Raw genomic sequence first — 24,731 nt, 5'->3', positions numbered from 1 at the left:
TCAGGAGAAGAACGAGGACAACAAAGATTTACAGCGGCCTTTGACTAAGGCAGGGATCTAAACTGTTAAACACTGCTTTTATCCTCAGAGCTTTCAGAGTCCTGTTCTTACAGCAAAAGGAAGAAAATACCTGGAATTAATTAATTCAGAGTCCCTAATCATTAACATTACATGCAGAATTCTGATGCCATTTTTCATCTCTTTATTCAGTTTTTACCCCTCTTTCCTGAGGGATAACTGCCAGCTCAGCATATAGCTAGCAAGAGCACATGGCAAGTTTAAGTACAAAGTTCTCAATACACTCAGCTTTCCTAATAAGCTCTCTCTCACCATCTAGCGGTCTTTTACCCCTCCCATAGCCATATAATAGATTTTTCAGAGCACAATTACATGCTTTGCATGAACTTGTTTTTTTTTATATATATGTGTCATTAGCGTCAGACAGTTTGTTTCTTCGTTTGTTTGAATTCAGAAAAAATGCCATTATAATAATATGGCACTTTCCAGATATCCAAAATGAGATCTCTACAACCAGGTACTGGGATCCACATTAAATAGTACACAAAGTAACCACACAGGAAAGAAAATAAAAGTGAATGTTCCATTCTGTTCCCATTCCTAAATTCCCTTAGAGTCCACTTTCTTACTTTTTTTTTTCCTGCTCCAACAGGAAAAAAAAGCAGGATTTGTTCTCCTACACACATAAAGTTCTTCACTCTTTCCTATCTTTATCACAGCAGGCCTGCTTTAGTTGACAAAGAACATTTAGAAAACTGAACTTACTACGTAAAAAGGGCTCTAGTTCATAGAATCTTGGAAATATTGGTTAGAAGGGAGCTTTTCAGATAGGCTGGATGATTCCTAAGAATTACTGCTTCATAAATGTTTAAGGAATTCTCTGAGTGACCAATTGCAATTTGACATGGGACTTTTGGTAATGCTATTACCCCATTTACTCACCAGAAGCTGACTTTTTTGCAAACCTGCCAATCACTGAGATCATTGAAATGTCTGAGAGAGGGAGTCAAGTATCAAACCTGCAGTGTTGCTCCATAAACTTATTTAAGAATGTTTTACAACAGAACAGTAGATTCCAAGTCAGAATCCCCTCATATCAACCTCTAACCTGCTATTGGATTATTCAAATACCAAGACTACCAAGCGGACACTTTATATCACAGCCTTTTGCTATTACGAACAGTGTATTTGTTGGTACATATGTTATTCATATATTATTACAGAGGGCCATACCACCTGCTGTTATATATGCAGGAGATCTACGTCTTGGGATCAGTTTTTTCTTTGAAACACCTCAAAGGCTGAATATGTGGAGCTTTTTTCCCTAGCAAAAAATAAAATCATCTCATTCCCATGAAAAACTCCCGTGTTTCTGGTAACAATATACTCTTTCAGCCCTTCAGAAAGCAATGCATTTGTCAAATGCTTTAATATACTCATGTCTTCATTGCAACTCATGAATACATATCTATCAGCACATCATCTCCTACACTATCATGTTGCAATCAATTCTCAACAGTCTTCTCAAGAGGATCATCTTCATCCAAACCACAATGTGTATCTCTGAATAGGTCCAAGAGTACTACATAAACAACATTGTACTAAGCCAACGCTTGCAAGGTTTTCATTTTCTCATTTCAAACAGTATTACTCTTTACTCCTCAAGCTTCCTGAGCCTCATTTAACAACATCTGTGTGTGGCCACTGAAATACACCAGAAAATACATCAGATCTAGAACTGCATACTCCTCAGAAATAAATGTATTAAATTATTATGCATATTATACATTATACATCCTATACATATATAACATAATAATTATACATATTAATGTATCAATACATTAATAAATGCATTGTTTTCCTTTTTTTCCTTTCTTCTGGTCAGAGATCTCTCTGCAGATGCAGGAAATAATATTACAATATACTGATCTAAAACTGAAGGAATGTAACCAGTGGTCTAATGGTACAGGTATCTAACTAGAATCAGATTGAGAGAAAGTTTAGGTTTCACTGAAAAACTCCTTACATAAAGGAGGCCCAAGTCTACATTTGGATAAATATATTTAAGTGAAAAATATGAGGATTTGTTTGTTTTCTGAATGAATATTTAAAGGCAAGAAAAATAGCACTACTTACTGTAGTGCTTACTGTTTACCAGAAAGGGACGGTGAGATTTTTACTTTTTTTTTTTTTTTTCTCCAACTGATGTCTCTGCACAGTTCATCCTGGAATAAGGTTAAGCAACGTTTTCTTGCTTTCATTCTTTCATTACTAATAAGGGATACAAAAGGCCATGGTGCCAAAGTTGATGGTTCACAGAGAATATTGTGCAAATACAGAGCTCAAATGCCTGGCTCTGAGCAGACATAAGTAATCTGTCAGTGACACTATCAAAGTGTTAGATCACCACTTTATTGCTTGGAGAAGACATAAAATAGAAACCAACTGATCCCCAGATAGCCCTATATATATAAAAAAATATTTCTATTAGGCAAGCGGAAAATCTTCTTTCCTCCATCACCCCCCAAATAAAAAGCACATGAAAATAGCAGTTTCTGACTAGAAATGTGCCTCAGAAGAGTTATGTAAAGAATTAACTTACCCATCTACAAGTCCATGCTGCAAAATAAGTCTCTGAGCTTCATCTCTAGAGATTTTATGATGAAACCATGACTGAGATCTGTGTATAGCTGGAGAAATAAAGATCCTTAAAAATCACGTTGCTTTTATTGAAACTATCAACTATTGCATTCTTCTCACAATGAATTAACTCACACATACCTATATTAGGCATGGCAGTAGGACTACCATGTGAATTGAGTCGTAGACACCCTCTCCTCTGTGTGGGAGGGGAGAAAAAACATGATTTCAAAGCTCCTTTTTTTTTTTTTTTTTGGTAAGGAATAAACATCATAAATAGTTTCTGACAAAAAAAAAAAAAAAGGTTTTATACCCGCCATGCTAATCCTTCTTCAACTGCAACTGAAAGGGCTTCTGTTGGATTTTCTATAATTCTGCTTCTGTGTCCTGAGAAATCCATTGCTACTAAAGAATTTTCCGAAATGCTTCTCTGAAAGAAAAAAATATATATATATACACATACATACACACACATACACATAGATATGTATATATCATTTGTGGGTTTTTATTTGTTGCACCTTGTGAAGAAACGGACTCAGTCTGGGGTGCAGAGTGAGACAACTTTATTTCCAAACCGACTTCTTTTTATACTTTCTTAACACAAGTGTTGCAAAGCGCACAACCAATCAGCATCTGGCCACCTGCGCGGTTGTCTGGCTTTGTTTCTTTTCTTCTGGCAAGACACGTCGCACACGAGGCAGGGGGAGGTGTTCCTCAGTCCTCGTCTTTCTCGGCTCTGTCCCCCATCTGCTGCAAAGACTGACACCCTTGTGGTTAACTATCTGCTAACAAGGTACTATTGTCTTTGAACAAACCTCCACATCTCACCCTTCTTTATTTGTTTTTGTTTGAACAGCCATGACTTAATTAAATGATCTATCCTTAAACACATAACAAGAAACAAAGCAGGCACACTAACAATAAACAAAATATACCAAATATCAACAGGCTGTCCTACTAGACAGGTTACAAACGGATTTACTGGACTAGATAATCTTCTGTGGAAATCCCTAAGGAGGGACGGATCCAATTAATAGTTCCCAAAAGTTTTTGAAGATCATTCAAAGTCCTTATGTCTGTCTTTAAGGTCAATGATTGTGGTCGAATTTGATGATCAGAAATTCTCCATCCTAAATATCGCCAAGGCGGACTTTCCTGTACTTTATCTTCCGCAATTCTTAATCCTGCAGCTGATGCTGCTCGCGTAATCTGATGCAGAGCCTCTTCTGCTGTTTCCTTTTGCTCTGCAGCAATCAATATATCGTCCATATCTTCCCATTGGCACAGTACAGGGTGGTATCGGAGTCCATACCATTATCTTAATTTCTCCTATGAAATCTGCGTTGATAACTGCAGGTAACACAAACAGCCCTTGTCTCGTTGTTGAAAATCGCCCAATCAATAGTGCTGCCATTCCTCGCCCCAGGGGGCCGTGGACACCAGTTGGAATTAGCACAACTGATGTATCAGTAATTAGCACTTCTATTGTGGTGGCCAGGTCCACCCCGGCGCTGCCCCCTGTGCGGGCGCACAGGCGGCGGCTGCTTCCCGGTGAGGCCGCTCTGAGGGGTGATTTGCTGTCATGGCGCGACCCCCCGCCGCGCTCCGCTTGAAGTTTCCCGAAGGGGCTAGCGGTCGACCTTCCTTATCAAATTTTGATCGACACTGATTAGCATAGTGTTGTCCTTTGTGGCAGCGCGGACATAGTCCAGGCGCTCCTTTGTTTGCTTGTGTTTTCGGACAGTATTTACGAATATGCCCAAATTGGCCACAAGCAAAACATGGCCTTTTCATAGACATTGTTGCAAATGTTTCGGCCATCAGTGAATATTCATACTGTTTGGTACCGACATTAATACATGCTTTTAGCATGTCATCAATAGTAGGATCCTTTAGTGGCCGCAAAACTCTCTGGCAATCAGGGTTAGCATTCTCAACTGCTAGTTGCTTAAAAGTGTAGCTTCGTGCTTGTTCATTATCAATTTGTTTCTCCAGAGCCTCATTAAGCCGATCCAAAAACTTCATATATGGCTCATTCGCATCTTGTCTTATGCTAACAAAAGGTTGTCTTTGTTTACCACTCTCCGGAACGGCCTTAAGGGCGCGGAGAGCAAGTGCCTTAACTTGTTGCAAGCCCTCAGGGGGGATTTCTGCTTGTGCTGTTGTAGCACTGTGATCGCCCTCCCCCATTAGCACGTCCACAGTAACAGCCCGTAAAGGACCTTTTTTCGACAGCCGCTGGTTTTCCTCCCCCTGAGCTCGAGCAAGCTCTCTCATTTTCGATTCCCACATCGTGTATTGCATATCAGTCATAATGAGGCGAAACAAAGTTTTAAAATCATGGGGAGTAAAAACCGAAGAATCACAAAGAGATTGTATAAGGTGGGTGGTATATGGTGCGCCAAGGCCATGATCTGTCACCGTACGTCGCACGTCCTTAATAAGATTATACGACAAACCTTCCCAACGCGGATTCTGGTCTGGTGCACAGATAACGGGAAAGGCTTTCAGCATGCCCACATCCCCCGCCTGTTTTGCTCCTCGTTTTACTGAGGCCCATTTATCGTGAGGATCCGGGGGGTATAGGTCTGGCTCCTTTCCAGGGTCAATAGGACCCGGACCAAAAGGATCATCGTCCTGTTCATCAGGTGGCAGTACCGCAAAGGCTTTTGCAGCACGTTTTCTTTTCTGATTCTCATCAGGACACGATTGAGGTAAAGGAGGCGCGGAGGGGATGGCAGGGGCCCCGATCCCGTCATTTATGTTCGACTGCAACCCACTATGAGATTTCAATATTTCGAGTACAACTCGCCATTGTGGCAACAGGTTAGCAGCAGCCTTATCACCGCGCGTGGCACTATCCCACAGTCGGACCCCAATTTGGTCCCATCTTTCCAGATTAAAAACATTCTTACTATTCACCGAAGGATCGTCTTTAGAAGCCCATGCAAGAACCTTTTGCAGCTCTTCTTCACCTAATTTTTTTCTTTGCGGTTTCAAGTTTTTAGGAGAAGCTTCTAAATCGTCCTTTTGTTCCTTCATTAGGTATGAACCCATAGTTCCCAGCCGCTTACCTCTTTCCTTTCAAGAGGCTTTTAGTGTGCACACAAAGTAAGCTTCCTTTCAGCTTGATCCTTACGCTTCCTTTCAGCGTGATTCCCGGGAGTTCAGCTGGGCGGTGCAACCGGAGAGACAGCTAGTCTTCGTGCCCCACGTTGGGCGCCATTTGTTGCACCTTGTGAAGAAACGGACTCAGTCTGGGGTGCAGAGTGAGACAACTTTATTTCCAAACCGACTTCTTTTTATACTTTCTTAACACAAGTGTTGCAAAGCGCACAACCAATCAGCATCTGGCCACCTGCGCGGTTGTCTGGCTTTGTTTCTTTTCTTCTGGCAAGACACGTCGCACACGAGGCAGGGGGAGGTGTTCCTCAGTCCTCGTCTTTCTCGGCTCTGTCCCCCATCTGCTGCAAAGACTGACACCCTTGTGGTTAACTATCTGCTAACAAGGTACTATTGTCTTTGAACAAACCTCCACATTTATTAACAGCTTCTAAGAAAACATTGTTTTTCTTAAACTGTGGTTCAAATATCTGCAACACTTCCTAGCAAAGCCAAATTTGTTTTTACTCTGTTTTAACTACATGTAATTTCTGTATGCTCCTGCAAAAGTCTCTTTTACAAGTTGGCTTTACAAGTTGGTAGGGCAGATCATCTTTTAGCATCACTGTGATGAATGATGAATAAATCGCTTTACCATAAACACTGCTTATATCTATCTATCCCTTTGCATGTCAAAACAAGTCAGGAGGCTGATATTAAGCTGTTCAAGTAACAGATACAAGAATAATAAAATACTTTAATAGAATCACAAGATAAAAAATAAAGATTTGAAATATTTTGCTATAAATACAACTTCATACATTTTCTAAATAAACCTTCCAAAATTACCACATTTAAGGAGAGAAAAAAACAATTTCCATAGATTTTAAGATCTATTTAATATTTTCCTTCAAACTGCTATCATGGAACAGAGGCAGATCCAACAACTACAGGGCATATTATTAAATAAGAATTAGGGCTCCTTTTTTGTGGTTTTCATCAAGTGAAGATCATGTTTATAACAACAGAATTACATTAAGTATTAACATTTGACAAAAGAACGTTAAAATTCACCGATGTATTACACAAAAAAATCAAGGTTTATACAATCAAGTTTGATACTAATTATAATGGCTTAAACCCTGGCAGGCACTGGGATATCAAATAATTCTAAAACATTTTATAATTCTATAAGTTAAAGAAATATCTAGAAGGTAAGATTCAGAGATTTCAGTAGAGGGAAGAAGGCTTTCTGATTCAGCTTTTCTGATTCAGTTTCAATTCGTCTACAAATAGATTCTTCTAAGATAACTAGAAATGGGAGCGAAGAATTCTGTTGTTTGCTGCAACTCTTGACATTGTAGCCTCAGCTAAAGGTCTGCCTGAATATCTATAACCTGCAGAAAAAAAAGGCAAAATAAGAGGAGAAGCATCTCCTCTTACTTTGTGTCTCTTTAGGATAGGGTAGGGAACTTTTCAGCTGAGATACCTGTGAATTATTCAGAAATGTGAAACTTTGAATTGATTCTCCTATGAACAACATTTAGTAATTTCAATACTTAATTCCTGAGTTTTTCAAATCTGCTGGTTAGTTTGCCAGCCATACACAAGTATAAGGCAGTGCCAGGCTTAATCCTGGTCACAGAGGCAGCTTGTGTTAGAATCTGCATGAGCTAAAATTCATGTTGCAGTGAAAGCAGAGGAAAACAAACAAACATTAATGGCTCCCAGGTCAACTCTAAAAGAAACAGTTGGCTATTGCTACAGCTACACATAATAACAAGTAAGAACACAGCTAGTGCATTGAGCACAATATTGAAACCATGCCTATCAGCAATATTGTGAAATAAATTTTTCTCATGAATACCCGTAAAGGCAGTTACATGTTTTAGGCGCTTTAACAACAGGAGGTTAAAAAAAAAATAAAAACAAACAAAGCAAAAACAAACACTGTAAGATCATCGTCACAAGAAGACCTGGCAATAAATGATTCTTACCTAATTTAATCAAACAAACAAACCAAAAAAATACAGATATTTAAGTCACTAAGAAAACGTCTAAGAAAGAACTGAAGTTAAATGACTCACAAAGGTCTGGGATGAGGAAGGCAAGGCATTAAAGGAAAGGACAAAGGGGTCCAATCCTAGCTATCTGACTCTGGAGACAAACATTCTCTATTATAGGCTGCTGCTCCTCCAAATTCCAGTTCGGCCAAACTATGGTGCCCCTCTGAGGTCCTCGCAGTATCATATCAGCTGAAATTCATCTTACTTACTTAACCATTTTTAAGAAATAGAAGGCAAGCATTGTTGTACACTGAAAAGCATTTATTAAAGTTCACTTATTAATCATTTACAGCATTTGCAACCTTAAACACTGGACTTATAGTTTTGCTGCTCTGCTTTTAAAATCCTCTTTCCATTCTCTGAGGCAGTGATAATAAGTCAACAAAATCTCAAAATATTGCAGATTTGACAGCAGGAAAAAGCCTGTTAACTGGTCTGAGCTACCAGATTTGTATTAATTAAGTAAATTAAATAATTAGCTGTCTAGTCTACCCTGACATCCCTAAAGATTTCAGCAACCATTCACACATATGGAAATTTGCAGGATCGGGCTAGTAGTGTAACTGACAAAAGTTACTTAAAAGTAGCATGATGGCAGAAACAGTGTAATTCATTCATGAACATACTGTAGGACATACCATAGGTGTCATATTCAAAGGGCTGCAGCCACTTCTACCCTGATAAGGTTGCATGTAATTCTGATACAGCTGCATCCCATACTAAAACCAGAAAATAATATAGTTAGTATTTTAAACTACAATACCAAGCCATGTAAACCCTTTTTTCCATTGTTCCATCCCCTACTGTGATTCCAGGAATTTGGTCTTTCTGTTTCGAGACAAAGGAGAAGAAGCCTTTAAAAAAATTACCTTAAGCAACCTAACTGCTGTCATCCAGCAGGTCCTACTTTGCTCATCATCTGCACAAAGCTGTTTCACGTCTCTGGTTCCTCCTGATTTGTTAGGCTAGAAGGCCACAGCACATTTTTTTTTTTATCATTAATGCATATCTTGAAGATAATACCTGTTGAAATAAAAGCCACTAATTCTCCTATTTTATAATAGACACCTTAAGATTATTTTCAGAAATTTTAAAGAAACTTGTGCTTACCTAAAATCTGTGGCTGCTTTAACATATATAAGAATAATAAGCTTGTACCTTAAAGCAGAATCCGTAGTTTGTTGGTGATCCAGATATCTTTTTGCCTGTCAAAGACATGTACATATCACTATTGCTGAATTCACAGAAAAACTGCAGATGTCTTGGTTCCTAAAAAATAAGAATGATGTAATAAAATTAAGACTATTTTTAGCTAGCCTCTCTAGATAAGAAACTCAGAACAGTAGAGTAGCTGCCCTGTTCCAAAGTATGGTCTTACATAGAGCAGCTTTAACTGTAACACTGTCTCGGGAAATCTACACATAGGCAATTCAAAATTTACTTCCTAATGCAGAGGAAAGAACCCCTGAAACTAGTCAAGGAATTCCTTCTTTCACAAAGCAAAAAAACCACAGTGAAAGTGATTTGATTTCTAGGAAAACATCCCATAGATAGAAACCACAATAACATTAAGTATGACTGGAAGTTTTGAGTTCACTATGCATTTCCAACAGTAAAATAAAATAAACTTTCAGAATCTGGAAAAAAAATACTATAATAATTATAGCCCAGTACTATTACTAAGCATTACATCTATCCTTTGGGGTCAGTTAAGTCCAGGAAGCAAACAAAAAATATTTGCTGCAGGACACAAAGACAGTTCAGGGAAGTCCATGACAGTTAACACAGAAAATACAGAACAACACACAAAAAACTTGCTCTTAAGTGGTTTACATAAAATATGTCTCATCTGCACTACATGCTGTTTGCCATAATCAGGTTAACAGTACTACTATCAAAAAATGGAATATAACATAAAAAACAAGAATTCCAAAAATGTTCCTATAAAATCTTTCTATACTCTACTTTTGATTTGGTTTACTTTTGCTTTTCTTTTGATAATGAACTATTGAGTATATTTTTCAGAGTCCCTGCTAAAATTTCAACATTTTTAACAACTACTTGAAAACTTATTTTTTAAAATATACAGTGCTAACTGATTGGAAAAATATTAACTATACATAACCAGAACAAAGCAAACTAATGAGGAAAAAAAAAAAAAAAAAAAACTACTTTTCCTGGGACTATGTCTTCCTAGTTTTATACCACAGTATCTCTATATACTATATATATAATATATGGAAAAGTTGTGGCTTTTGAACACTATAGTTTGAAAATTGAAATTTAAATTTAGGTTGATATTACAGCAAATCATAAACATTTGTTCTAACTTTGTACTTTTTTTCTTTTTTGCCTTACCTTTGATGTACCTTTAGTGGAAAAATATAGACCAGATCTTCTCAGAAGGAAGTACAGCTTTTTCCATGACTTTTTCCCCTGCTCCTTTGCATGCAAGAAACCATGAATTTCAGGATATGTGCTGGAGTTTAGAAAAGTCTGAAAGAAAAACAGATATGCTTTGTGTTTATCTTTTAATCCAAAACCTCCTTTCTGTTTTATTACTGTACTCACACAAGCCTATGAGGAATATACCCCTAAGTCAACTATCATACCATGTTATTTCCATTACCATTGCATCTAATCCCATTGTTCACTTCTGATTTAAGACATGCAGGACGTTACATAACTCCAAGGTATGCAGAGTGTGTTGTGTATTTACACAGAACATATGGTTTGAAATGAGAGCATTAATTATGCAATACGATCTTTTCTGCAGTGAAACCAGTTTTAAGAAGGCTAGTCCCATGCCCCAGACCCATTATGTGAAGTGCAAATCAGTGCCATGAAGAGGGAAAAAAAGCCATTCTCTCCCTGGTGTTACCTGTCGGAGAAGGGAACTGACCCAAATTAAAATTAATTTGGCAAACAAGTCACAAAACCACACAGACCAGGCCTTCTACCTCAACCTGACCAAGATCTTACCCAAAGGAGAAGGGTTTAAAAGCTTTAAGGCCTGAAGTGGTGCCTAGATAGCAGGTTTAGCTAACTCAAGTACAAGAGAAGATGGACTTGCCGCCAAGAGTTCATGTCGTAGAGAGAATTTAGATGAAAAAGCTGTACCAGAAGGAAGGTAAGAGGGCTTAAAAATCAAATAGGTATGAGCTATTTTGCCTGCAGAACTGCAAGAGTCTAGTATTGAACTGTCACAAACCATGGAAATGCCCATCAGCAGAACAAGGCAGACAGAAAAGCTAATGCACACACTAGTGTGAGTGACTCCAATTAAGTTATTCAATGGCTTCTTTTTAGTCTTTGCAAACATTGTTCAGGGTGCAGCATAGCTGGTATCTTGCTAAGACAAAATACACATATAATTTCACTCTGTCAAGACGCAAAAGCACCTACCAAAATTTGGCCAATCACTAGGTATTTTAATTCCACACTATTAATTTCTATTCCTCTTAAAACAAAACAAAAACAAAAAAACAAAACACTCAGATCCACAGCTCATATTTATTAATACTAATCTAGTGTTTTTCAATTTCTGTAAATGTTGTGAAAGCTGTGTGTGCATTTGTGTGTGAGCACATGCATGTATAAACACACACACAAGTGTTTGTCCTTATATATGACTTGGCTTTTTTCTGAGAACACAGAACCCAGTCTGGCCTGCAGTATCATAAATACTATCTAGGCTCATAGGTGAGTAGGGTACAAGGGGTTTCTTGCTGATTTCTGCAGCTCTGCTGCTGCATTTGTCTCCCACCTGCTGCTCCTTTCTGACAGTCCCGGCTACCTCTATCTCCAGGACAAGTCAGTTGGCAGAGCCACGGACTGGAAGCAGCAGATCCCAAGCCAAGGAGCCAGACCAGCTGGCACCTGGCTGCAGGAAATGATAAAGTGAACATGATCTTGAATGAACACACAGAATCACACAGAATCACAGAATGGTTAAGGTTGGAAGGGACCTCAACACCATGTTCTTTTGCCACTAAGTAACGGAGCCCAACCAAGATATTTTCAGTCTTGCTGCATGCCAGATGCATGACGGCAGCACACGCAGCCCCTGCCCAGTTAATTAAATTTAGTAGGTGTGGCCTGAGAGGGAAGCACCTCGCAGGTCTAGCCCACAGCTAAGAACGCATCACGAAGCCTTTGCAGCTATTCAAACCTTACAGAAAGACCAGGTATATCCATCTACACATGCTGCTGTCACAATCTGTGTACAAATGCACTCTAAGCTATTTTAGCCATACCAAAGGAGACAAGTAGGTCCTGGTACATGTTACAGCCTCTTAAACTTCCCATTTGCCACGTATAAACAGGTTCACTGTCAGTGCATATAATTTTTTTTTTTCAATGCAGCCTGTTAACTCCATAAACAAAGTCAAATAGAAGTTTTAGGATAATCTACAAAGGGTCAATATACACAAAAGAAAAGGAGCATCTCTTTGGGCTTTAGTGCCTCTGCTAAAGGCTAAATGAAACTCTGGCCTGTCCAAATATCTTGCCCAAGATTCCTGCCACGAGCCCTTCCAACAGAAAGGATGCTTATGTAAAAGATATTTCTCACTCAGCAGGCCAAGCTGGATGACCAGTACAAAGCTCAGTTTCAACTACCAGCATCGCACCCAAGTTGTCAATTAAATTAAGTAGAAATAACACTAGGAAAAAGGCAATCGTCGATTCACCTAATTTCCCTAACACAACTGAGATCACTGTGAGAAAATATAACATGAACAAGCACAAGTCAAAACCATTGACTGTCACAGCTAACAGGAATGAAAGGTATTTTGGAGTGAGAATCACTCTGAAAAAAAAAAGTCACCAAACTAATAAAACCTACCTTAAAGATGGTAGAAATACAGAACTTAACAGCTTTTTTTGTCATTAATGGAAGTATATGCAAGACTAAAGTTTATTATAAGTTTACTTCCATATTTGTACAGGACAAAACAAGAAAAGCCTTTGATATAGGTAGAAGAAGAGAGAGTTAAGAGGACCATGTGCTGCAGACAAGGGTTACCAGTCACACAATGTGCAGAAATAAGCAGTGCCCTGAAATGCACTCTAAATAGCATATAGAGTGGCATTAAATGTCACCATGTCCTTCAGACACTAATAGTACCAATGCATGTATTATAATTTCAAGAGCTGTAAAAACCAACCAACTTTAAACCAACCTGAGATACCCAATGGGGGAGGGCAGAGAATCAGAAAGGACATGTCTGGTAGTCTGGTATGAGATTGAAATTCAGTGCCAGCCCAAATGAACAGGGAACAGGAACTGGAATGGAGTCAAATGACAAAGTGGGCTGAGAAAAAGGGATTTGCACGGAGGTTAAGGGGGAGAAAGTTGGAATCTTAAATCTCTGAAGGTAGAGAATGGGAACAACTAAGAATACTGGGGGAAGACAGTAGAGAAGGAAATAAGGGAAGGGAGCAGAAGAGACTATATCAATAATTCTTTTCTAAAATCCATAGGGCTTGTCCTTTTAAATCCTATTCTGTCTTCATTTAATTTTTGTATATATAACATTTTATATTTATCTAGGAAAGATTATGCTCCTTTCTCTAATACATTCTATATCAGGTAAAAGGTTTTTCATTGCTCTGGAAGATGGCTTGGACATGTGCTATCTACATTTTTTTTTTTTAAATGTATTCACATTATACTTAAAAAGCTATTAGAAAGAAGCGGCTAAATGGGTCAAAATAAGACTTATGCTCTGAACTTCAAGTCCACCTACGGAGCCTGCGTATCAATCATATCTATTGAAAGGTGAGGGTGAGGGAGAAGGAGGAAGAAATAGGACTACTGTCAAGTAAAACCAGAAAAGGCATAATTGGCCAAGTAAATTTGACCTTTACTTTGAAGGTGTATGATTGCTAAAATATTGGCTTATAATCTGCTTAGTGAAAAAAATGGAATAAATAAAACTGAAAGTTCAAAAAATAGATCGACAAATATTTTAGACAAGAAACAAGTCCCATCTTAAATTACAGGTGACAACATCAGTTTCATATCTAATTAGACTGTGTGATTTAGTTGTGTGCCATCTGAGATACTAATCCTAAAAGAAAAACAATAAAAGTGAAAATTATAGAATATTTCTTTACTACTGGAGAGACCTCATATCAAAATCCACTTACTACATTGATTTTTAATATACCTTAAGCGATTCAATTTGGAAAAGAAAAAAAAAGTGACAAATGACCATACTGATGACGTCTGTATGCATGCACACAATATTGCCTCTCAGAGCAGCCATAACCCAATACATATAGTAACATACTACTTTACTTTCTTACATCAGAGATCTTCATAGCAGAGATGAAATCTTCTCTCTCTTCAGTATAAACAGAGATTTGTTATAATTCAGACAGTGATTTTACCTAACACTTGCTAAAGGGATGGGGGACATGTAAATTTGGAGGAGGTTAGGCAGTTCCGGTTATCTGATTTGAAGACATCCATCAAAATGCTTAATCTTTCTCTTTCAAGGAAAGTTAGGAAAAATACTCAAAAAATACGTTTATTCCTTGCAGCTCAATCCACATAGAGCTGTACAAGTATCAGAAGCAATTTTTAATCACTTGTAAGCATTGAGTTGTTAAAACTAACGTCTCTCTTGATACTTGACCAAGCACATCAGAAATAACAACCCAAGCCCATTAACTTGTCTTAATGAAAGTTTCCAAGAAAACAGCGACACACTGTAAGCAATCAACTGATCAGCTTCTGCTGAGATGTGCGTGATGGCTGCACAAGCTACCAGGTCTAGAATCTAGGAAGGCTTATTAAATCTTTGTGTCTAGCGAGCCTTACTAGATCAAATACAGTTAAATAGAAAATAAAACAGAAAACAAAAGTAGAGGACAGTTCATAACAAATTTTTCAAGCGATCAAAATTAGATGTAACTATATATTTTTAGAATGATTCCCAATCTTACTCACAAGCTCTGCACATATTCTCTATATCACATATGTTCTATTTCAAGGGTTGAAGGAACTTCAAGCAGTACACAGAGAACAGCTTCTGTGCAAGGGTACATGGCAAACAGTTCCACTGCAGAAGTCTTTATCATCTTTTTCAAATCACTAGATTAATTTTGAGATAAAGGAGACAATGTTTTCAAAATTAAACTGTATAATCTATATTTAGGTAGCAGAAGTGAGCTATTTTTCAATAGATGTGTAAATGTGTAGCATCTTGTAAACCTAAAACTTTTTATTTAGGTTTATGTAGGTAAAAATGATTTATGGTATCCAGTTTGTGTCAATTAAATTTAAATTGGAAAATTTTTGACATATTTGGGCATCCAAGCCTCCTGACTTCAGCATCCCCTTCTACGAGGATAAAACTGTTAGATAAAGAAAATTGCTTTCAGAGTTAGTTCTTTAATGTGTTTCTTCTTCTGGTACATGCTAAGGCATAATTAATTATATAGATGAGAAAAAGATATATAATCTATATTGACTTTAGTCCTACCATAAAGTCTTACTATATTGCCTTTCTAATCATTCTTTATCCACAGAACTGGGACATTAGTTTGTTGTCTTAAGACAGTTAAAGTTCTTCTATTAATTAATATTTCCAATGACAAGCAAACAAGAGTGATGTGTACATTTCCACCTTTATTACTCATCTTTCCCCTCTTTGAGAAGTAAAATGATGATCCCTGATATGGTCATTCTGTAAAATTATTCCCACTGTAAATTAGAATCTTGTGTCTACTTAAAAGATGACTAACACTGAGTGACCTTCCATTTTTTTTGGAAGGGTACAGTAGCCTTCAAGCTAACAAATCACACTAGTCAGTCTAAATTTTCTACTCATTAAGTTCAACTATTTAACTCTTTTTTTATATCAATTTGTATCACTTACAGGTTCCTCAAGATTCTACCAAGGCCTGCTGTTAAGTATGTGCTGACAATACACACTCCACATTCTAGGGCGACACAATCTTTCATGTGAAATACCCAGCAAAGGCATTAGCCACATTTACTGAATTCTGTCCTTTTCTGTACGCCTGTATGCAGCTTTGTAAGTGTGGTCACACAGGAACTTTCTGGAAGGGAGATGTAATTTCACAGGGAAAAACAGTGTTACTAGCCATGTTTTTGTCATTCAGAAACTAAGGACAGATTTGACAGAGAGCTACATTAATTTGCTACAGATATTTGGAAGTTCTGAGCTATACTGGCTCATCTTCATGTCAAGATTACACACCTGTAGTATCCCAGAGTGGTTTATAGCTGCACTGGTCTCACTTGAAAAAGACATCATATGATCTGGAAAAAAGCTCTGTAAAGACAATAATTTGTTTCAAAGTTCTGTAAAAATAAATATAAAACTTCTTACCTCTTTTGGACATAAAATCAAACTCCTCAATGCTGTGTAAGACATTGCTGTTTCTCTGATCCAATAATTCTAGTTTATGTTTCTGTTCCTAAACTTATGATATCCTATACATTATCTGCGAAAAACTTAGAATTTTGAAAAAACATCAATGGACTCTGGAAGCAAGAGAAACTCATGCTGCAATGAAAGTCAAATCATAGCACTTGGCCCTCAGTGTTGATTTTCTGGCAGTAACTTCTATAACTATTGAGACAAGACTTGCATTGAGCTTCAATATGCTACAAAGTGGGGAGGATATATACCAACACATTGAAAAATACAATGCTTTTGATAGTTTTTATTACACTAGAATCTCAGTAAAATATTTAATACTTTCCACTGATAGAAAACAATTAGTGGAAAATGTTTTCTTGATTTGATATAACGTGAGCATGAATTAACCACCAAAATGTGGCTATGTCAACATGATGTGCCTAAAAATTCCACATTTAAAGTACCAATTTCATTGTCAAAGAAAGCTGAAGGGTAATTTCTAGGCTAGTTCTGCAGCTCAGTGTAGCTCAGTATAGCTGTGCAGACATGAATCAGCCAAGAATCTGACCATTACTAATAAAGTTTTCTCAAGGCTTGGACAATTTCAAAGCTAAATATTCCCTTGACCATTGGGAATGCCCACTGACTTCCATTTTTAGTAATGCTGAACTATTAATAAAGTAGGATTAATTAATATGCACCCTTTTCTGACAAATCTTTCTAATTACACCTTTTCTAAGCACTCCAAAGAACAACTCAATGGGAACAATGACTCTGATGAGCCACAACAATTGATGTTATTCACAGCTGCAAGTCTGTCATTAGTCAACCATTACATATGTTTCTCTGGACCACGATTAATCCAGAGAAACACAGGTGGATTGGAGCAAGGAAAAAACTCCAATCTCCTAGTCCTTTAATGTCTTAACATCTACCTTTCTGTGCTTTTCCCAGATAGATAAGTGGAGATGTCTTCCACTTTTCACCTTTCAAGCCCTCACACATTTCTGCTATTTCTCTCTCTGACATCCAAGGCAAGCTGGCACTGCAAGAAAGGGTTTGGAGTGATCCGAATGCACAGTGCATTTGAGTAACCAGATGCAGAGCTTCCCCTGCTGAGATAGTGCTTCTTCCACAGCCTTTGACATGAGCAAAGATTTGAATCAGCAGTGTTAACCTTCAGCAACATCCAGGAGTTACTAGTTGTCTCGGCTCTCTTTCCACTGCTTACATGCACTATCTTTGACTTTGCTTTCACTTGTTCCTAGCAGGTTATGGCTGCTCATGGCCTTGTGTGTCAGCTGTCATTTAGCAACAGCTGTGGGAAGCTGCTATTGGGCATAGCCTGGCAATAACATTGAATTTCAACTTTACAATAAAGTCATCTTTGCTACTCCCCACACTGCCTCCTCCCAGAAGGGTGTGAATGTGGGTGTTTAGAAATCAGAGCTACCAACATCTATACACACTACAATACCTCTAATACCCCCTCCCAATTACTCACTCTGACCCATATTACACTTAAAGCTTTATACTCTGCCTATCTGCATTAAAACTATTTTATACTTATATTGCAGCAATTGCATTGCATCACTTCACAGAGATGGTGTTATGACTTACCACTGGATTCTTAAAAAATTCGTATTTGGCATAATATTTCCTAAAATACAGTCTGCTTTCCTCTTCCATTCCCCAGTTTGACTGGACTTCCATTACTAATTCATGATCCTCTATAGCTCTTCCTGTAAAAGGAGACACATAACTTTTTTTTTTTTATTATTTTTATTAAAAAAAAAGAACACAGAAGTTTGTGAAATCATCATAAAGAAAAACATGCTTCAAAATAAGTATGCAATTTTGATGGCCACTTGTATGGTGTTATGGACTTGAACAAACAAGAACAAGATGGAGAGTTTTACAAAGTTGCAGGCTTTATTTAAATGGTCATCAGCACCTCCATATTGAAATTAAACACTAACAAACAAATTACAAGTTAATAGTAATTAGCTTGTACTCTGCCAAACATGGTGTTTTAATATACAATTCTCATCATGTTTTTAAATGGAAAAGGCAATTAAGAGACATATTATAAAACCATGCAACCCATGCAATTTTCTGATCGCAATTTTAGATCCACTGTACTATCATAACGGTTCTATACTTAAAATGAGCACTAATGTGCTCATGTAACTGCCTGATATTAGAGACTTTTAAAAATATAACAACACATTAAAAGTTGTACTAGTACCTTAAATAATTTTTCCCACTTATATTAGGCATACCACTAGATAAACACAAATGGCTGGATTTTTGTACATGTCCCTGGGTTAGCAGAGAGCCTAACTTTCAACCCCTAGAAGATTTGCAGGCCCACCCTTCTAAGAAGTAAAAATCAAACCTTGAATTTGAAATAATCAAAGCCTTTTTAGAATTACAACCTGCTTTTATTGATCTTTGTTTGCATCCTCTTTCATCCATCACCACTTAGTGCTTCCATACTGTCCAGCCTGAGGAGTAAAAGCCTTATTCTAAATGCAAACCTATAAGCTTTTTCTTCAGGAAATTCCCTGCCAGGAAACCTAAATAAAACAGGCTTGTACAGTAAATCCAGCACATGAATATAAAAAATATCAAGTTCACAGAAGACAAAGCTCTCCTATGTCCACAATCAATCAAGGAAAAGTTAAACTCTTATTGAATTTAATTCATTCTTGAGTCCATAAAGTCAGGCATTAGGAATTCTGCAATAAACTTACATTTTGTAAGTAGGACAATTGAAGTAAATTGAGAATTAAAGCATTTATTAAAAATTCAAAAAGCCTTCAAAAACATTTGTAAAGCTTGGGCAGGGTGTTCTACTCTGAAACATGTTCTTCAATATTGAAGGAAAAGAGACACTGAAGAATGCAGCACTTATTCAAAAGGAGTGTTTTTTTTTTCTTTTCTTTTTTTTTTTCTTTTTCTTTCTTTCCCCATCCAGTTTTACAGACAGAAAGCTCTCCACCGGGATGACATTTAAAACTCCTGAATGGTTGGCATCGTGACATTTAAGGAAATACCATTTCTTCAAGAATTCTTGGTCCAAAAATAAGACATGCTGCATCACCCCAGTGGATGGGGAAGGATGATGGTATATATATTTTAAGGTGTCACATTATATAACATTTTACAATTGATTCAGCTTCTCATGGGAACTGCGACACTGAGTTAGCATGCTCCAAAACATGGTCCTGTAGTCAAATTACCAAGTGCTGCCATGAGAAAGCTTCACCTTAGTTTTGGCTAGACCTGCAAGTCCTCACCTCCTCCTCTATACATTCAGTATTAATAGCATTTTACACAGACGACCAACTGCCACAGTCCAAAGTAATATTTCTGTAACTGTGGAAAGAAACCTGCAGCCCATGAAAGACTCAGCAGCAAAGTGCATGGCAAAACAGCTCATGAGCTGGAGCCACGTATGGAAAAGGAGGTGCAACCAACATCTGAAAATTGCTCCATGGGAAAGGGCAATTTTGAAGAGAAAGAAAGTCCCATCCAGGAAAAGGGAGAGCGCTGGGGATGCTCATTCAGGCACAGCCCTGGCAGGGACCCAGGGAGCAGGGCTGGTAGCGGACACATCACTCAGCTGCCTCCGGTTAGCGCGCACTAATGGAGGCACCCAGCACCGGGAAACATCCAAGGATCCATCCATAACCCCTAGAAGCTGCAGCTTCGCAGCCCCGGAGCAGCGCGACTAACAACGGCCGCTCTTGGTCAACGCGCCGCAACAGCCGCTACCGCCGCCTGCGAGGAGCAACAGCGGCCCCCGGTGGCGCAGCGCGGAGCCGCCCGCCCGCAGGGCGCCTGCGCGGGGCTCCACCACCCCGAGCAACGGTCCCAACGACCGCGCAACGGCCACCCGCTCCGCCTGCCCCCGGCCGCGCTCTGACCGGCCCCCGGCCGCTCGCCCTGGAGAGGCGGCTGGGCTCGGGGCAGCTCCTGGCACCAACTACACGCGTCTAGCTCTGCTGCCGGTTTCGCAGGCGGGAACCTGTGCAGCCACACGGGCGCACACCAGTGAGGTAATGAGCGTCCGGCTAGCAGAACTCTGCACTCGGGGCACTAAGGCTCGCGCAATCCTGTTGCATCCAGGAGAATTCCAACAGCTGTTAGATATTAAAGAAAATGCTCATTAATTGAGTCACTCGGGGTATTTCTTCCTTCACTATTCATTAATTTTACTAGGGGACAGAAAAAGCATCCCAATTTCCAAGGATAAACCACACAACTAAATCATCATTTGAAAAGTGTTTTTTTTTTTTCTCCAGGCTATGCACCCAGTGTTTAAGAGTATACTTAATGAAGTCAAGCTCAGTATGTTAAACCTTACACACACACACACACACACACACAAATCTGACTACCATAACAATAAATCCATTATTTTGAAGTATTATGAAAAGAAAATAGAAGCTATCTCAACTTCCTTCTTTCCTTGGGTAGTAATGCTGATTTCCAATCTTTGTCATCTAAGACATCATTTGTTTTTAAAATGAACATTTTGTCTTTCTCTAAAATTACATCCAAAAGGGAGCTGGACTGATTAGAAGACTGTGTGGAGAGCTCAGGTCTTGGGAGTGCTAGTTCAAATCCAGCTAGGATATATAGCACATTCAGACATCCCTATTGACAAAGCCGAACAGTAGGCCTGCAGGAAACAATTTGTTTACTGTAACACATCATTTGTAATTTGTTACTAAAGAGTGCTTCTTAAATATATTTAACATTACAGTTCATAAGATATACTGAAGAAGCTCTTCAAAAATAGTATGACACTAAGAATACACAACCGATTTCAAGAATTCCAAAATTTTATGAAAAAGGATCTTCATTAATGGTTTGATAATGAAAGCATCCAAGAAATCTTTTAGATGGATGTAAACTATTTGACAGCATGTATATTGTGCAAATAAATAAACCCAAAGAAACGATACTGCAATTGTTCAGGCACAGTTTGACAAAACTGTTTTCTTCAGTAATTACTTCACTATTTAAGCATTAGCCATATTACAAAATACAGAAAACACTTCTACTCTTTACAGAGTACTGTTTTCTGAAGCCATTTTTATACCTTCTCTTCTGTAGCAGTCAGTCATTTACAGTCTCGACCCAGATTTAACTCTGACCTTACTCTGAGCTGGAAGCATCTTACAACTGATACATTCAGTGCAAAAGGTTATAAATATCTTTGAAATGTTACAAAGCAAGAAATTTTTTTTGAAAAATATTTGTGGCTGCCTTCATAGGATAAAGGAGTAGAAAAGGGCAGCAAACCATTTTAGCTTTTGTAGTTCATCCTTAAAATACTGCTGTTAAACCTAATGCAGTCTGAGCTGCACAGTCAAGTTTATTTTATATAAATACGTGAGTCCAGATTCCCTAGATGAAATGCACGCAGAGGTAGAATGAAAATAGTTTTCAAATCCACAATTATTACAGTAACCATGTAGCAGTCATGCCTCTTCTGAGAACTAAGGCTTTCTATCTACTTTAGAATGCAAAACTTCCTCCTTCTCAAGCCACACACCTTTGCATTGGCAGCTAAGAATGCTGCAGAAGGAGAAGCATCAGCTTTGGTAACTCCTCTAGCACAGTGCCAAATTTTAAGAATAATATGGAAATTAGAAATTAAAAACAGATACTTTTCTATGTCTTCTGGAAGACTTTTCTAATACAATCTCCAATCAAAAACAAATAAAATAGAATACTGAAAAGCAGTGTTGTAAAAGGAAGCAAGATTGTCCCATTAGAGTAATAGTTTACTACTACTACTTTCTGAAGTAGGCACCTAACTATGCATTTTTTATGTCTCTGCAAAAATATCGCCTTTTCTCCTGTGTTTAACACACTTGAGTTGTTTGCCTTAGTGTGCTGCAAACTTATATATGTACATTACAAAAAGAGAGACCAAAATTCAAAATTATAGTTGTAACCTGAAGCCACAAATTAGAACTTTTATACTGTATAATAGAAATTGAGAATTTTTCTACATTATGAAAACATTGATATTACAGAAGGAGCTCAGAGTTTCATTTTTAGCAATTTGACACACTAAGCATTAAATCTCTAGAACACATTGTATTGGTGAAGATTATTAAAAAAAAAAAAAAAAGTTTTGTTTTGCTTTAAGTGTCCATGTTCCAGACTGCACAATAAATCTAGTCAAACTGATGGGACTGAAGGAGAATACTGACAACCTACTCCAGTGTTGTTTCTGAAAACAAAGCCCTGTTGTACAGATAGCATAGTGCTATGTGACCGCTTTCTGTCCTTCATGTCAGATTTGTTGGGAATAACAAAGATTTTATTTGCAGTGAAAATATTCCAGCTCTCGCTAGAGATAAGTAGAAGACACAGACAAAAGAGGAAAGAAATACCAAAGAAAGAGCAAGAAAGAGCCAGGAAGAATTTTTAGTGATATGGCAAGTGTCTTCCAAATCACTTTTGCAGATGCCGATCAAGCAGTGTGTGAGCACTGACACAACATACTGTACAGCTGAGCTTTCACACCAAAACCAACAATCCCCCCAAAACATTAAAACCTTCACACAAACGCCCACCACTTTCTCTACTGTGGACAAAATTTGATTAGGCTTTGCTTCCAAGTCTTTCTATCAGAATTTTACTTCTACATAAAAACAAAACACCCTTATTTACTGCCATGACATATTATGGCTTTAGTCTTACCTAAACCTGTGTGAGTAAGTTGTTCAAACAGAGTCCAGCTGTGGTCATCAATATAGTGGTTCTTCAATATTAACAGCTGACATAGATCCCTGGCTGTTATATCACTGGGTACTTCCAAAGCTCTGCTAGTATCATCTTCACTATACACTTTAATTACCTGCAATAAACAGAAAAGCTGAAACATCCATAATGTTAATTTTTAGTTCCTCTCCCAGTTTCATGACCAAGACAAAAATCTACATGCATAAGATGTAATGCTAAAGACAGCTATTTCCCCTGTGAGCAATGACGTAATTGAGAACAAAACAGCTGAGCAAAGCAGACTCAGTCTAAATTTGGTTACCAGGCATCTTTTGTCACAGGACATTTAGTGCAGCCACTTCAAAAATAAGTTAGAAAAGAGAGATAGGTAAATATAGTGAAACTCATATTCTTATATAAGTTAAAGATTAAAACCACAGAGCATAAACAGCAAAATTGAAGAACTTTATTAATGCAAAAAAATTGATATAGTTCAGAAAACACCAAATTCAACATACTGATAATTTCATAAACAAATTCTACAAAGCTACTTTATATTTTGACAAGGTGTATGAGTAAAAGGTATATATATAATACATATGCACATACACAAATATACAGAAAAATAATAGCATACATGGAAAACAGCTACCATAATACATAGGATCAGGAAAGTAAATACTATGTTGCAGAAAATGTACATGCAAACACTTGGTACAAAATATACAGTTTTTGTCATGTTTTACCTCAGTTTCTTTTTTTCCATATAGGATGTTGGGAGTGGTCAGGGGAAAGGAAGCAATACAAACTTTCATGACTTACATTTTAACTTTCAGATTTCACTAAAAAAAACATATTTTTCAATATTGGTACATATTGCACAGTCCTGAGCATTAAGTTCTTGAAGTGAACCTTGGGCTAAATCTGTTTATGATTAGATTTATCCAATAGCTGAAGAAGTTGTATTGTATATGGACTGTTGGAAAGAAGGCATGTGCACTTACTTTGTTTTTGTTTTTGGAGGATCAAAGACACTCAGTGACTTGGAAACTATTGATGAAATTTGTTATTGCCCTATCTGCATTAGGTTCAGCACAGTGATTAATCTCATTAAAGTCAAAAAAAAGCCTTTTTGGTATAACAGTAGAAAATAACTTTGTATTCCTCACAATAGTCAAGAAACAGTTCTCTGTTATGCTTTTTTTTAAAAAATGGCCAAAAAAGAAACAGTGAAAAATACAGGGGCTCCTGGAACTAGGACCAACTCTTTTATGTTGTACTGTGTGTTGAAATATTGAAGTAGTTCCTAAAAGAAAACAGATGTTTGAAACTTGGTTGTGATCAAAAACAGTCAGGTAAACATATGAAGTAGGTGCAGAGGATGTGATGCAACATTAACATGTCGTAAAGATCTTCCATGTACTCAGAAACACAGCATCATTTTTACTCTCATTTTCTATTTCCAAACAAGTATTTCCACCTAAAAGCCAGTTAAAAGTCTTTGAGTTAGGGAAGTGAATGCATTCATTAATGAGTTAATAAGAACAAGACTTTTCAATATTTACATTTTCTAGTAGTTTGAAGTAGCACTAGACTGAGCAGCTCAGCATATTGCTTCTCTGCCAGAACCCTCACAGCCTTAATGCTGTGCCTGCAGTGTGCCGTGTCCAGGGGCAATGCTAAGCAGTTCACTTGCTGTAAGTCCAGCCACAGTAGCAGGTAACTCAGCACAGGTTAAATTATCCTGCCA

At 37.7% G+C, this 24,731-nt stretch overlaps 1 protein-coding gene across 1 annotated transcript in view; it reads right to left on the bottom strand.

The window, feature by feature from the left end:
• The window catches only part of GRB14 (growth factor receptor bound protein 14), a 44,566-nt gene that overhangs the window by 3,915 nt on the left and 15,920 nt on the right, over window positions 1-24,731 (bottom strand). Inside the window, exons 2-11 of the mRNA XM_088519496.1 lie at window positions 22,961-23,117; window positions 17,852-17,973; window positions 16,067-16,141; window positions 10,191-10,328; window positions 8,991-9,101; window positions 8,702-8,797; window positions 8,471-8,551; window positions 2,975-3,091; window positions 2,803-2,860; window positions 2,624-2,711 (exon numbers count right to left, since the gene is read on the bottom strand). Of these exons, the coding sequence (XP_088375622.1) occupies window positions 2,624-2,711; window positions 2,803-2,860; window positions 2,975-3,091; window positions 8,471-8,551; window positions 8,702-8,797; window positions 8,991-9,101; window positions 10,191-10,328; window positions 16,067-16,141; window positions 17,852-17,973; window positions 22,961-23,117 (1,043 nt within the window). The remainder of the gene's footprint in view (window positions 1-2,623; window positions 2,712-2,802; window positions 2,861-2,974; window positions 3,092-8,470; window positions 8,552-8,701; window positions 8,798-8,990; window positions 9,102-10,190; window positions 10,329-16,066; window positions 16,142-17,851; window positions 17,974-22,960; window positions 23,118-24,731) is intronic.

The sequence above is a fragment of the Tinamus guttatus genome, unplaced genomic scaffold (genome assembly GCF_059628265.1).
Source record: "Tinamus guttatus ecotype Peru unplaced genomic scaffold, ASM5962826v1 Tinamus_guttatus_pri_ptg000060l, whole genome shotgun sequence".
Taxonomy (NCBI): domain Eukaryota; kingdom Metazoa; phylum Chordata; class Aves; order Tinamiformes; family Tinamidae; genus Tinamus; species Tinamus guttatus.
Note: the sequence above shows the minus strand (reverse complement) of the source record. Positions and strands in the feature narration are given on the sequence as shown.